General features: G+C 37.1%; 2 protein-coding genes across 2 annotated transcripts in view; both read right to left on the bottom strand.

Annotated features, from left to right (window-relative positions):
- Positions 1-16,343, bottom strand: part of LOC133236550 (olfactory receptor 7C1-like) — a 79,277-nt gene that overhangs the window by 34,912 nt on the left and 28,022 nt on the right. The gene's annotated exons all lie outside the window — the stretch shown is intronic.
- On the bottom strand, positions 9,586-11,090 carry LOC133235930 (olfactory receptor 10C1-like). Its single transcript, XM_061397707.1, has one exon. The coding sequence runs from the start codon at positions 11,080-11,082 to the stop codon at positions 10,120-10,122; it is 963 nt and encodes a 320-aa protein (XP_061253691.1). The 5' UTR covers positions 11,083-11,090; the 3' UTR covers positions 9,586-10,119.

Raw genomic sequence — 16,343 nt, 5'->3', positions numbered from 1 at the left:
AGAAAACAGACTTTTGGACATGAGCAGAGGAGAAGAGAGGGTGAGAAGTATGGAGAGAATAATATGGAAACTTATATTACCATATGTAAAATAGATAGCCCATGGGAATTTGCTTTATGTCTCAAGAACTCAAACAGTGGCTCTGTATCAGCCTAGAGGGATGGGCTAGGGAGGGAGATCTGAGGAGGTTCAAGAGGGAGGAGACATATGTATACCTATGGCTGATTCATGTAGAGGTTTGTTAGAAAACAATGAAATTATGTAAAGCAATTATCTTTCAATTAAAAATAAATTAATTAAAAACTTAAATTCTTACGTACAAAAAAAATTTCACTCATATCCCTGAGTATATTATATATTTTGAAAAAAGCAAATTTAGATGTACTGAATAACAGTTATAAACAGATATCTCTCCTTGAACATTCTCTTTCATGGCTTATAATCCCACTATCCTTTCCCTAAATGTAGCCACTAGTATAAAGTGAATCATATGTTTGTTCTACTTTACAAGTGTGATGGGTGGATATATTTCATTCCTCTTCTGTCCAGATCCCCTCTTTATTGCATTAGGTATGTAGAAGGACGGGCACTCATCTTCTCTTGTGAGAACTCCAAAATTACAACTTGTTGCTGAACAACCGTCGACAGGAGAATGTTGGATCCCACCAAAAAAAAAAAAAATAGCCCACGTCCAAGGGCAAAGAAGAAGCCCCAACAAGATAGTAGGAGGGGCAAAATTGTGTTTAGAATCAAACCCCATACCTGCCAGAGATGCTCAGAGGGCTCAAACACAATCTTGTGCACACCAGAAGAACTCACAGAGAATGAGCCAGACCTGCCTGTGAGTGTTTGAGTGTCTCCTGTGGAGGTACGAGTGAGCAGTGGCCTGCTGCAGGGGCAGGGGTTCTGGGTGCAGCAGACCTGGGTATGGCATAAGCCCTCTTGGAGGAGGTCACCATTAACCCCACAATAGAGCCCCCAGAACTTACACAGGACTGGGGAAACAGACTCTTGGAGGACACAAACAAAACTTGTGTGCATCAGGACCCGAGAGAATGGAGCCGTGACCCCAGAAGAGGACTGACCCAGACTTTCCATGAATGTCCAGGTGTCTCCAGATAAAGTGTTGGTTGGCAGTGGCTTGCTGCAGGGTTGGGGGCACTGAGTGAGGCAGGAAGTGGAAAGCCACTTCAGTATTCTTGTCTTGAGACCCCATGAAGAGTATGAAAAGGCAAAAAGATAGGATACTGAAAGATGAACTCCCCAGGTCAGTAGGTGCCAATATGCTACTGGAGAACAGTGGAGAAGTAACTCCAGAAAGAATGAAGAGACGGAGCCAAAGCAAAAACAACACCCAGTTGTGGATGTGACTGGTGACTGAAGTAAAGTCCGATGTTGTAAAGAACAATATTTCATAGGAACCTGGAATGTTAGGTCCATGAATCAGGGTAAATTGGAAGTGGTCAAACAGGAGATGGCAAGAAGGAACATCAATGTTTTAGGAATCAGTGAACTAAAATGGACTGGAATGGATGAATTTACCTCAGATGACCATTATATCTACTACTGTGGGCAAGAATACCTTAGAAGAAATGGAGTAGCCCTCATAGTCCACAAAAAAGTCTGAATGTACTTGGATGCAATCTCAAAAATGACAGAATGATCTCTGTTTATTTCCAAGGCAAACCATTCACTATTACAGTAATCCAAGTCTATGTCCTAACCAGTAATGCTGAAGAAGCTGAACTTGAATCGTTCTATGAAGACCTACAAGACCTTATAGCACTAACATCCAAAAAATGTCCTTTTCATTATAGGGGACTGGAATGCAAAAGTAGGAAGTCAAGAGCTACCTGGAGTAACAAGCAAATTTGACCTTGGAGTACAGAATGAAGCAGGGCAAAGGCTAATAGAATTTTGCCAAGAGAACGCACTGGTCCATAGCAAACACCCTCTTCCAACAACACAAGACAAGACTCAACACATGGACATCACCAGATGGTCAATACCAAAATAAGACTGATTTTATTCTTTACAGTCAAAGATGGAGAAGCTTTATGTAGTCAGCAAAAACAAGACCAGGAGCTGAGATCATGAGACCAAGGCTCGGAGATCATGAACTGCTTATTGCCAAATTCAGACTTAAATTGAAGAAAGTAGGGAAAACCACTAGACCATTCAGGCATGCCCTAAAACAAATCCCTTATGATTATTCTTTGGAAGTGACAAACAGATTCAAGGGATTAGATCTGATGGAAAAGAGTGTCTGAAGAAATACAGATGAAGGTTCATAACATTGTACAGGAGGCTGTGATCAAGACCATCTCCAAGAAAAAGAAATGAAAACCAGCAAAATGGTTGTCTGAGGAGGCCTTACAAATAGCTGAGAAAAGAAGAGAAGGAAAAAGCAAACGTGAAAAGGAAAGATATACCCATCTGAATGAGAGGTCCAAAGAATAGCAAGGAGAGAAAAGAAAGCCTTCCTCAGTGATCAATGTAAAGAAATAGGGGAAAACAATAGAATGGGAAAGACTAGAGATTTCTTCAAGAAAATTAGAGATACCAAAGGAACATTTCATGCAAAGATGGGCACAATAAAGGACAGAAATGGTGTGGGCCTAACAGAAGCAGAAGATATTAAAAAGAGGTGGCAAGAATACACATAAGAACTATACAAAAAAGATCTTCAAGACCCAGATAACCATAATGGTGTGATCACTCACCCAGAGCCAGAAATCCTGGAATGCAAAGTCAAGTGGGCCTTAGGAAGCATCACTATGAACAAAGCTAGAGGAGGTGATGGAATTGCAGTTGAGTTATTTCAAATCCTAAAAGATGATGCTGTGAAAGTGCTACACTCAATATGCCAGCAAATTTGGAAAACTCAAAAGTCTCCACAGGACTGGAAAAGGTCAGTTTTCATTCCAATCCCAAAGAAAGGTAATGTCAAAGAAATCTCAAACTACCACACAATTGCACTCATCTCACATGCTAGTAAAGTAATGCTCTATATTCTCCAAGTGAACCGTGAACTTCCAGATGTTCAAGCTGGTTTTAGAAAAGGCAGAGGAACCAGAGATCAAATTGCCAACATCTGCTGGATCATCAAAAAAGCAAGAGAGTTCCAGAAAAACACCTATTTCTGCTTTATTGACTATGCCAAAGCCTTTGACTTTGTGGATCACAATAAACTGTGGAAAATTCTGAAAGAGATGGGAATACCAGACCACCTGACTTGCCTCTTGAGAAACCTATATGCAGGTCAGGAAGCAACAGTTAGAACTGGACATGGAACAACAGACTGGTTCCAAATAGGAAAAGGAGTACGTCAAGGCTGTATATTGTTACCCTGCCTATTTAACTTCTATGCAGAGTACATCATGAGAAACACTGGGCTGAAAGAAGCACAAGCTGGAATCAAAATTGCCGGGAGAAATATCAATAACCTCAGACATGCAGATGACACCACCCTTATGGCAGAAAAAAAGCCTCTTGATGAAAGTGAAAGAGGAGAGTGAAAAAGTTGGCTTAAAGCTCAACATTCAGAAAACAAAGATCATGGCATCTGGTCCCATCACTTCATGGCAAATAGATGGGGAAACAGTGGAAATAGTGTCAGACTTTATTTTTCTGGGCCCCAAATCACTGCAGATGGTGATTGCAGCCATGAAATTAAAAGATGCTTACTCCTTGGTAGGAAAATTATGACCAACCTAGATAGCATATTGAAAAGCAGAGGCATTACTTTGCCAACAGTGGTCCATCTAGTCAAGGCTATGGTTTTCCCAGTGGTCATGTATGGATGTGAGAGTTGGACTGTGAAGAAGGCTGAGCGCCGAAGAATTGATGCTTTTGAACTGTGGTGTTGGAGAAGACTCTTGAGAATCCCTTGGACTGCCAGGAGATCCAACCAGTTCATCTTAAAGGAAATCTGTCTGAATATTCATTGGTAAAACTGATGCTGAAGCTGAAACTCCAATGGCCACCTGATGAGAAGAACTGACTCGTTGGAAAAGACCTTGATTCTGGGAAAGATTGAAGCTGGGATGAGAAGGAGATGACAGAGTTTGAAATGGTTGGATGGCATCACTGACTCGATGAACATGAGTTTGATAAGCTTCAGGAGTTGGTGATGGACAGGGAGACCTGGCGTGCTGCACTCTATGCAGTCATGAAGAGTTGGACATGACTAAGTGATTGAACTGAACTGATGTCTTATTCTGTGCTGTACCTCAAGTGAAATTAGAAAAAGAGACTCTGTAATACATAGGAGCTATGACTCCTGTGTGATACCTCCAGGAGCTATGACTTTTGGTTGAGCAACACAGGCAACCTCATGTTTCCCAGCTGCTGCTGCTGCTGCTAAGTCACTTCAGTCGTGTCCGACTCTGTGCGACCCCATAGACAGCAGCCCACCAGGCTCCCCTGTCCCTGGGATTCTCCAGGCAAAAACACTGGAGTGGATTGCCATTTCCTTCTCCAGTGCACGAAAGTGAAAAGTGAAAGTGAAGTCGCTCAGTCTGACTCTCACCGACCCCATGGATTACAGCCCACCAGGCTCCTCCGTCCATGGGATTTTCCAGGCAAGAGTACTGGAGTGGGGTGCCATTGCCTTCTCCGGTTTCCCAGCTAAGAGGGAGCAAATGGAAAATAACACAAATTTGTTTTTCTCTCATTCTCTAATCGTCAACTGTCTGCTGTCATTGGCTGAACCCAACCAGAAGCCATAAATTAAGGAATTCTTTAATTCTTTTGTTTTGAATACTTGAAGTATACATGAGGTATCCGAATCAAAAGAACTTAAGAATTCTTTGATACCTCAAGCCTTAGGTTTGAGAGAGACTCCTAAATGTGACAAGTTCCAGGGTAGTGCATGTGTAGTACACATATAGAAATCTTTTGTTGATGTTTAAATTCTTCTCACACCTTTGTCAGTTCTTCCTTTGTTCAACTTTTCTCATTTTCCCAGTTGGAATGTGCATCTATTTTATGCTGGGATCATAGCTGATATAACTCTCCATTTAAAAACAGGCCAAGATCATTTCTGGCTTCCATACTGTTTGTTTTTGTTTTGTTTTTTTCCCCCAAACTTTGAACTTTTTATTTTTTATTGGGGTATAGCCAATTTTCAGTGTTGTGGTTGTTTCAGGTGAACAGTGAAGGGACTTAGCCATACATATACATGTATCCATTCTCCCCCAGACCTCTCTTATTCAGGCTGGCACATAACATTGAGCAGAATTCCCTGTGCTATACAATAGGTCCTTATTGGCTATCCAATTTGAATATGGCAGTGTGTACATAACCTTTCCAAACTCCCAACTGTCCTGTCCCCCTGGCAACCATAAGTTTGTCTTCTAAGTCTTTGAGTCTCTGTTCTGTAAGTTCTTTTGTATCATTTCTTTTTAGTTTCCACATTTAAGGGATGTCATACTATATTTCTCCTTCTCTGTTGGCTTCCAGAACTTTCGAATTACCTTTTCTCCCACTTAAAATGCTGTTTCCCTGATTTCATCATGGCTGGCTTCTTCCTGTCTTTCAGTTTGAGTTTAAATATCACCTTCTAGGAAGGAATACCCAATATGAATTTACTACCCAGTATCTCAATATCATATTCTTCTAAAATTTCAATCAAAAGACAATGTATTTTCTAAATTATTTTGCTTTCCAAGTATATCCAAAATTATTTTGCTCTGAAAGATGTAAATTTCATGACACTAGTAACTCAAAACATATAATAGAGTCATCTTCTACATATTATGTCAGTTGATTTTTATACACACATAGAAACCTTTTCATGGCAGATAAATTGATAAATCAACAATTAAAATATATTTATTTTTTATATAAAACATATCTGAAATACTTTTGCTACATTCCATATATTTTGGTATGCTGTGTTTTCATTCTTCTCAAATTCTTTGCTAAGACATTTATTTCTTCTGAGATATTAATTATTTATGAGTGCATTATCTAATTTCTACATACTTGTATATTTCACAATATTTAAAAAATTTATACTAATATCATTTCATTGTGCATAGAGAACATACTTTCAGTCACTTAAAATTTATTGTGATTTTTTCATGGCCTAACAAATGATCTACTCTGTAGAATGTTCCATATGCAATGAGAAACATATGTATTCTGTTTTTGTTGGGTGAAGTGTTATGTAGATCTGTTAGTTTTAGTTTGCTTATATTTTTCAAATCTTCTCTTTCTTTGCTGATTTTATGTCTAATTGTTCTTTCCATTATTTTAAGTGGGGTATTGAAGTTCAACTATTGTGGAATTAACTATTTCTTCAATCAGTTCTGTTAGTTTTTACTTTACATATTTTGCAATATGTTACTAGATACATATGTGTTTGTAACCATTATATCTTCTTGATGAATAGCATAAATTTATCACTATGAAAAGGTTTTTTTTTTTTTTTACTGTGGTAACAATTCTTTTCTTTATGTCTTTATTCTGTTGTTAGTATAACTAAATAGTGCTGTCTTTTCCCTTTATCTTATTAGCATTTTATTGAAGTATAGCTATTTTAGAATATTATAGAAGTTTGAAGTATATAATATAGTGACTCAGTATTTTTATAGATTATCAGTTCAGTTCAGTCTCTCAGTCGTGTCCGACTCTTTGTGACCCCATGGACTGCAGTACTCCATGTCTCCCTGTCCATCACCAACTCTCAGAGTTTACGCTTACTCATGTCCATTGAGTCAGTGATGCCATCCAACCATCTCATCCTCTGTCATCCCCTTCTCCTCCCACCCTCAATCTTTCCCAGCATCAGGGTCTTTTTCAATGAGTCATTTTTTTGCATCAGGTGGCCAAAGTATTGGAGTTTCAGCTTCAGCATCTGTCTTTCCAATGATTATACTCTATTAAAAATTATTACAAGAAAATGGCTATAGATGACTGTGTTATACAATGTATTCTTGTTGCTTGTCTATTTTATACATAGTTTGTATCTACTACTGCTAAGTCAGTTCAGTCATGTCCGACTCTGTGCGACCCCATAGACGGCAGCCCACCAGGCTCCCCCGTCCCTGGGATTCTCCAGGCAATAACACTAGAGTGGGTTGCCATTTCCTTCTCCAATGCATGAAAGTGAAAAGTGAAAGGGAAGTTGCTCAGTCGTGTCTGACTCTTAGCGACCCCATGGACTGCAGCCCACCAGGCTCCTCCATCCATGGGATTTTCCAGGCAAGAGTACTGGAGTGGGGTGCCATTGCCTTCTCCATAGTTTGTATCTATTAAGCCCATACTAATCCCATACTTACTCCTATCTTGCCCCTCCTTTCCCTCTTTCCTTTGGGAATCTCTAGTTTGTTCTCTATATTTGTGAGTTTGTTGTTACATACATTTGTTTTATTTTTTAGATTCCAATAGAAGTGATGATATGGACCATTTGTATCAATATTTCAATATTTATGTTATATATATATATCCTTTATCTCCTTTATGCATTCAAGTGTTGATGAACAGTAAGGTTGCTCTCATGTCTTGGAAAGAAGATGCTGCTATGAACATTGGACTGCGTGTATCTTTTCAAATTAGTGTTTTTTTTTTCTTCAGGTGTATCCCCAGGAATGGAAATCCTGGATTGTAGTATATGTTGTATTTTAGTTTTTTGAGAAACCTCCATAATGTTTTTCATAGTGACCGCACCAATTTATATTCCCATTATGAGGAGTTTTCTTTTCTCCACATCCTTGCCAACGTTTGTTGTGCATACATTTTTTTGATGATAGCCATTCTGATGGGTGTGATGTAACATCTCGTTCTGGTTTTGATTTACATTTCACTAATAATTTGTAATGTTGATCTTTTAATGTGCTTGTTAGCCATCTATACGTCTTCTTTGGAAAAATGTCTATTCATGTCTTCTGCCCATTTTTTTGATTGCATTATTTGTTTTTTTTGATACTGAGTTGTATGAGCTATTTATATATTTTGGATATTAATCCCATACCAGTCATATCATTTGCAAATATTTTCTCCCACTTAGTAGGTTGTCTTTTGGTTATGAATAGATTGTTTTCTTTGCTGTGAAAAAGCTTTTAACATTAATTAGGTCCAATTTGTTTGTTTGCTTTTTTTCCTTTTGCCTTTAGCATACAGTTTTAAAAAATATGGCTGTGATTTTACTGAAAGAGTGTTCTGCCTATGTTCTCTTCTAGAAGTTTTATGATTTCTGGTTTTACATTTAGGTCTTTAATTCATTTTGAGTATACTTTTGTATACTCAAAAAATATACTTATTTTGAGTATACATTTGCATTTTGTATATGATGAGAAGAAATGTTCTAATCTTATGCTTTTACATGTAACTGCCCAGTTTTGATATTTTTGAACTTATAAGCCTTTAGAAAATTAGTAAACCAAGTAAAAATGATCATGCTATACAAATTGTTTTTACTTGCTTTAATTTTTAATAATCATTTTTCTAGATTAATAAACACTTTGAATAATAATCCCTAATGCCTGCATATAATTCTTGCCTATTTCTATAGCATAATTGTTAAATAGTTATTTTTTCATGTTCATATTCTTTCCATTTTTTGTTAATTTTACACAGATATAAATAAAAACTGCAATATATTATGTTTTGGTCTTCAATGAATTATATAGCTTTTGGTAAAATGTGTCCAGTAAAACAAATCTTGGTCATTAGTGAACATCACTACCATCCCCTAATCGTAACATTATCACATCTTCTTTTTCTTTTTCAGCTTTATTGAGATAAAATGGAAAAAATTGTCAAGAGTTAAAACGTAAGGTGGATACTGTGATGATTTTATATATGTGTTCATCGTGAAATGATTGTCAAAATCAAGTTAAAAAACATCACCTCACATAGATATCTTTTGCATATGTGTGTGGTAGGAACACTTAGGTCTATTCTCTTAGCAAAGTTCAGGTATACAATTCAGTATTATTAACTACAGTCAGCATGCTATATGTTAGATCACTAAAATTTATTCATCCTATTTGTAAGTTGTCATAGCAGCAGAGTTCTCCATTCCTGTCATGTTATCACTACTGTATGGGTAGTTGCTAAATCTTCATAGACCACAGCTCTTCCCCAAGGACTAGAGTTCAAATCCAAGATAATTTCTCCTATAGATGCCTCGAGATACTAGATTTTGTTGTAACTATGTTCATTTCTCTTAAGAGCAAGTTTTGGATAATTTCCAAATATATCCTGCCAGGATTCATCTGCACATTTGTACATGTCGTAAATTACATAAAATCATTAAAATTATTTATATTAATTATTTTAAGCTCAATTTTCTTCTTCCATCCTTGAATTTAAATATGATTTCTCTTTCTTTTCAAAAACATTTTTTCTATGGGGACTCTTGGTAAAAATTTCTCATGCTTTTCTTTTAATATTCTGCCACAATTACCTCTGAATTTTAAGAATTGCTTTTTTGAGTTTTATCCACACTCAAAAAAGAATTATTTGACTACTTCATATACCAACAATTAAGGATGAAGAATTTAAAACATTTTTATGGAAGAAAGTAATGAACATCATAGAGTTATTAAGGAATTAAGAGCCATATGGGACTGGCATATGTGGAAGCACTGCCTCAGTGACCATGGCAGAAGTCATATTGACCTCTCAGAGGAGAGAAAATGCCTCAGAGTATGAGTGAGAATTTCCTAGGCTTCTGAGATAGATTCTGGTAATTTATACTCTAAGCCTGTACTTTAGCCTAGACTGAAATGTTTTAGAAAGCCAGTCTAGTATTAGATTCACTTATTAAAATTCATTGGTAGCCAATTTCCTTTCAGAATTTGGCAATCAGAACTTTTGCTATAAGAAGAGAACTATCTCCAAAATTAAAATCACTGTTACGAAAGACGTTTCTTACAAAACACCTTGACAAGTACAGTTTCCTTCCTTCCTTTCTGTCTTCCTTCCTTCTTTCCCCCCAACCTCCTACACTCCCTCTCTCATTCTCTCCCTCTTTCTTTCTTTCTCTCCTTCCCCCTTCCTTCCTCCATCCATACTCCCTCTCTTTATCCATATCTTTCTTAATTTTCTTCCTTCCTCTGAGGTTGAGTGTGCATCTTTTTCAAAGAAATTTGTGTGGTCCTTTGGTATCTACCCATGAGTCAAAACATTTTTCTTGCCCAGAGTTCTCCGAAGAGCTGTCTTGACTTCCTTATTCCGTAAGCTGTAGATGATAGGGTTGAGCATGGATGTCACCACAGTATAGAAGAGGGCCAGGAGTTTATCTACCCCAGGTGAATGGCTAGCCTTGGGCCTCAAGTAGGTGACAGATGCTGAGCCATAGAATAGTGTTACTACCAGTAGGTGGGAAGAACAGGTGGAAAGAGCTTTTTGACGGCCTTCAGGGGAGGGCATGACCAACACAGCAGCTAGAATTCTGCCATAAGAAGCAATGATTAATAAAAATGGACTGGAAATGCAAAGAATGGCTGCAACAAAGACTGCAGCCTCATTATGGGATGTATCCCCACAGGCTAGTGCCAGAATAGGCAAGAGGTCACAGAAGAAGTGGTCTATTTCACAGGGGCCACAGAAGTCCAAAGAAAAAATATAGTTGGTTTGGCCCAAGCCTACTATGCAACCCATTCCCCAAGAAATCATTGCTAAATGGACACACACTCCATGACTCATTCGTGTTGCATAGTGAAGTGGGGAGCATATGGCCGTATAGCGATCAAAAGCCATGGCTGCCAAAAGACAGCACTCACTGATACCAAATAATGTAAAGAAAAACATCTGTGTAGCACAGTCCTCCCGAGAGATTCCTCGGGCCTCACTCACAAGGTTCTGCAGCATCTTGGGTATAGTAGAGCAAGTGTATCCAATCTCCAAGAGAGACAAGTTGGCCAGGAAGAAGTACATGGGGGTATGGAGGGCTGGATTGGTCCAGATGGCAAGGGCTATGAGAGCATTGCCTGTCAGTGATGCTAAAAACATGAATAGAATGAAGGAAAATAAAAGGAAACACTGTTCAGTGACCTCAGAGAATTTGACAAATGCAAAGTGTTTCACAGACATGCTGTTGTCTTGCCACAAAGAACAATTGAAACTCATGATCTGAATAAAAGAAAGGCAAAGTCATCAGAAAGATAGTTTCAGATAGAAGTATACATCTTTATATTACTCTTAACAAGCTCTAGTGAGTCAAAGAGATAAATTTCTTACCTATAATTTAAATTTAAACAGTTTGGGAGTTACGCTCATCCTGAAACCAAATCCTATCCTATGTTCACTGTACCAGTTGATTTGTCCAATATATGTCTAGTCAGCAAGCATAAATTGGAAAAAAAAATTCAGTACAATTTTCTTCACCCCTTCATTTTCTCAAATAAAGGTCTTATGATTTCTATTTCTTTCCTCTTCTTTGGTTGCTTAGTTGCTTTCTTCAGTTGTTCACTCAACAAACATTTATTGAACATTGAGTATTTTCAGATTATTTTGCATTTACTGCTGTCATGGGATTAAAAGGTAGGAAAAAAGGGTCAGAAATAAGTGGACTGATTCAAAATTCTGTTAAATATGGAGTAACAAACCTGCATGATGACAAGAACCCTTGATGGGTATGATTGTTGAAAAATTTGCTCATACATAAAATATTATAATGCATTTATGTTATTTAAAATAATTTATATATATTTACCTTGCATTGTATCTAATTAAATTAACTAATACAATTTAATATCTATATTCGACATGTAGCAAAGAAATTCAGTTAAGGCTGTGGCAAGAAAAAAAGACAATTGTTTACTTATCTTTTTTTAAAACCCCAAATATTTTCTTATATATCTTTACTTCTAAATAATAGCCTATGTTGTTGCATAAAAGCTCTGGATGTGGAGAAGTTATCATCTGTTTTGTCAGTTAAACACACAATTTTTTTTTAACTAATTCTATCCTCCTGTATTTGGGAAGAACTGCAGCTTTCTCAGTGAGACTGATGGAAGAACCAAGGGGGAAATTCTGACCAAAAAAGGAGAATACCTGACTCTTTCCTAGGTAGTGATATCGCAAAGATTTCATTTCATAAGTATCCTTGCCCATTTAGGCTGTAGACATAAATGCAAAAGCCTGTGTTGGGGGTGAAAGTCGGGGGATGTGGGGAATGGGAGAAACCTAGTTGTGAAAGGCACACAGGGAGGGTTGACTGCACAAAGGCTAATGCATGCTGTTAGTCATTCTATATTCTCAGATGCACAGGATGAATAAACAGTCATCCTGTGTTAAGTGCTTTTTAAAACCTCATGAAATTCATAGATATTTGAAAAAATAAGTTGTCCAAAATAGTGAAGTGAGTGCTTTGAAATATTTAAACGGACTTAAGAATATTAATAAAACTATACCAGGTAAAATCTGATTTCTTCATTGAACTTTCTATTGTTTTCAGGATTTGCTCTGTTGACCTTTGTGCAGGGACCTTGAGACACATGTAGTAGAGGTCAGCTTTATGTTCATAGCAAGAATGTTTCATTTTAATCATTGTTACAGAAAAAAAGCAAGATGTTCAAGGACAGGTGTCAGGAGTCTGCAGAAAGGACCATCACAGGCAGTATAACAGTTTGGCATAGACATTTTTCTGTCTCTCACCTGATACATTTTCTTGACCTAAAGCCTCTGATTAATCATTTCTGTATGAAGTAAGGATGATGAAGCCTTTCCAGTCTTGCTTGCTGAGTTGTTTTGAGTTAAAATGGAAACACTATAGAGGGAAACCATGAATGACAAATGAGGAATTAAAATTCACTTTTATCATCATCTAAATTCAACTCATATGGCCTGCAGTATTCCCTATTATCACCAGATTATTAAATAACTATATTCAGTCACTCATCAAGCAAATATGCACTGTGATATTAATATAAAGACATAAGAGCTTCATGCCCTATTTTAAATTGTATTTGCCTATTCCTACTCAATGTGATAAAAGATTTTGTGGACATTGGACATTGACATATGTGTGAAGGTTTGAATCTTGACATGGAGTTTCAGTGACAGAGGAAGAAGACAAGATAATTTTAATAACTCAATGGCTTGGGATCATGTACCACCTTACCCAGCCTCAAGATCCAAGACAAGCACATTCTATATAGTTCTGCTTTGGAAATAATCCAGCAGAAGTGATTCATTTTGGGTCAGTACCACATAGTTAGAAATGCTTCTTAACTGACTCAATCCCTGATTAATCTCAGTTTTCAAAATGAAATGTTTGGTTCCTATTAGTCAAAGGAAAACGTCTGAGACATTATCAGATATTTTACCTGAAACAATACAGTGCCTGGCATACAAAAAAACCTCAATGAATATTAACCTTTGTTATTCTGAAATCATCATTTCAAAATTCTTGAATAGTAGATACAATTTATATAAACTGGTCATTTTTTGGTAGAGATTTCCCATTGCTTTCCACAATTCACCCATAGCCTTTTCATCAAGCACCTAATATTTAGCTGGGTGATGCCTTAACATAGCTCAGCAGAAACTATGTTATCATTTGTTTGGAGTAAAATTTACAGGATAATCTAGGCATTTGCATTACCCAACAATAAGAGACATGCCTATTTCCTGAGAAATAATTATTTTAGAACAACTTATAACAATTTTATAACTGCAAACTGAGTAAATCCTTATAGTCTTCAGATAGGGAGAAAAGAACTGATTAAAATAATCTCCAGAACTGAATAATGCTTTTGGTATTGTCTATCCATGTGCACATTTTAATCCACTGTTTTCTACAACCCTCTTTTCTTTTAAGGCATCAGTTATATCACATACCTTTAATCCTAATATTTGAAGAAAAAAGTAGATAGTATTTGCTTTTGATGAGCCACTCCCAATTTTTGCCTAAACACTCTCTGTATAACCTCCCAAAATTCAGAGGATGTATATCTCCCTAATCCTCTTTTCTAAGAGGAAGATTTTGTTGTAATCAGGGCCACGTCTGATCCCAGGATGATTGTCTTCTCAGAGAGCACTCTGTCCCTCCTAGCCATGCTCTCAACTACACACACACACACACACACACACACACACACACACACACAACACATGCATGTGTGGGTGCGTGAGGGCTGTGCTAATTACATGATGATATATTTGAACTTTTCTCGCCATGAAAAAAAAGGGTATATGAATATGTTACACTTCATTTCTTCTCCCTGTTCTGAATCCTTATCCTGTCTCTCTTGCCCAGGAGACATATTCTCAGAAGTATGTCAGGAAGTAGTTTGATCCATCTCTCAGGGATTGCCATGGACACATCTGTCTCCATTTGTTGGTGAATATGAACATTTAGGAAGCAAAATAAATAAATATAAGAGGTAATGTAGGGGCTTTCATCGTGGTACAGTGTTTAAGATTCTGCACTTCCAGTGTAAGGGGTATGGGTTCAATCCCTGGTCGGTAAACTAAGATCCCACATGCCTCAGAGTATGGCAAAAAAAAAAAAAAGTAAAACAATAGTAAAAGTACATCAACAGTAAAATATAATGAATAACCTATATTATATGTAACTGCTATCATAGAGTGCATACACAATGTGATATTAATTCTGTGGAAATGTACTACTGAAATCAAATATTTATGTGACCACTCTATGCTATTAATATTACTATGAAATTCTCAGATTTAAAATTTTTGTTTGAATTAAACCAAGTAGTCATCCAAAATAATTATGAAAACAACAAATAACTTTCATATCATATTATATCAATGCAGTTAGTATTTATTTTGATTATTATAAAACATTTTAGTAAATCTCAATAATCTTCCAGATACACAAGAGTTCACAAAAGTATCTATTTGTTTCTGTCAAAAGTAATTAAAAAAAACCTCAATAGTCAAAGGTATATATTAAGATGATGAAAAAAAGTAGATGATACTTAATACTAATTGTTTAAATGATTTAAAAAGTGGATAAGGTACTGAATACCTATCAGTGACATGATCTAAAGGGAAGTGAGAAAGACTAGGAGCAGGAAGTTGGCATTTGGATATAAATTCTGCTTCTTGCAGCCCCATTAGATGAATTATGCATAGGAAGAGAACAGATGATGGAATAGGAGGATGGGGAAACTCTCTCCCCTAATGAATGCACAAAAATTATATCTACATGTGGAACAATTCTTACTGGAAACTAACTGGAGACTGGGAGAAAGACTCCTGTACAACCAAGGCTATAAGAAATATCCACATGGAAGCCAGTTAGGAAGAGAAGCAGTAGGTCAGGACCTGTACCCTTGGGATGGGACTCAGAAGAAAAGAGAGATTACATGGGCAGAGATCCTCCCCAGGGAGTGAGTGGTTCCAGCCAGATACTGGGCACCCCAGCTCTGTGTTCCTTGACAGAGAAGATGAGCCCCTTTGACTGATTGGAGGACTTGTGAGATTAAGAGAAGGGCTGTGGGAAGCTTGGACTCCACTCCTTAGGAGCCGTGCACACTTGCTTGCTCCTAAAGCAGTGAGGAGAGAGGATTGAAAACAGCATGAGTGACTGACCAGTTTCCCAAGACTGCCCCCCAGGCTCATGTCCCAGCCTGAGCCTAGGGAACCCTCCAACTCTGCTTGCTTCAAGATCCAGCTCCACATTTCCATATTCCATACTCTCCTCTCTCTCTCTCCTCTTTCTGGGATCCCTATAAGGTGAATGTTGGTACCCTTGATGTTGTCCTAGAGATTCCTTAAATTGTTTTCATTTTTAAAGAGAAAGGCGTTTCACTATTTATTTAACATTTAAGTCCTTACACTGTATTTTTACAAGCTGGTGAATATTGACAAATTATTTCTCTCACAGAACTATAACCACATGTTCCCAGACAGTATAAATATATAGTTTTAATCAATTACATAATAAAACAAATTGTCAAGTATCAAATATTAAGTTACCCAGCTCCAAAGGCATATAAAATATTAAATGTCTGCTCAATTCATTAGCAGAAACCACTTTTTTTGTGTGTGTGTGTGAAAGAGGTTGGGAATCACACTTCAAACAAAAATAAGTGGGTAAACAACTTCGGACAAGTATGGGAAAATTACAAGAATTTCAGAAATTTTATGATTAAGAATTGTTTTAGCCAGAAGTATTTTTTAATGAATAAAATTCCTTTTAATTTCACATAAATTACACCCACCTTGAAAGTGAAAGTCGTGCTCAACTCTTTGTAATCCCATGGACTGCAGTCCACTAGGCTCCTCTGTCCATGAGATTTTCCAGGCAAAGATACTGGATTGGTTTGCCCTTTCCTTTTCCAAGGGATCTTCCTGCCCCAGGGATGGATCCTGAGTCTTCTGCACTGCAGGCAGATTCTTTACCAACTAAGCTA

Source organism: Bos javanicus, chromosome 23, assembly GCF_032452875.1.
Source record: "Bos javanicus breed banteng chromosome 23, ARS-OSU_banteng_1.0, whole genome shotgun sequence".
Classification (NCBI taxonomy): domain Eukaryota; kingdom Metazoa; phylum Chordata; class Mammalia; order Artiodactyla; family Bovidae; genus Bos; species Bos javanicus.
This window is presented reverse-complemented; position numbering and strand designations above follow the sequence as displayed.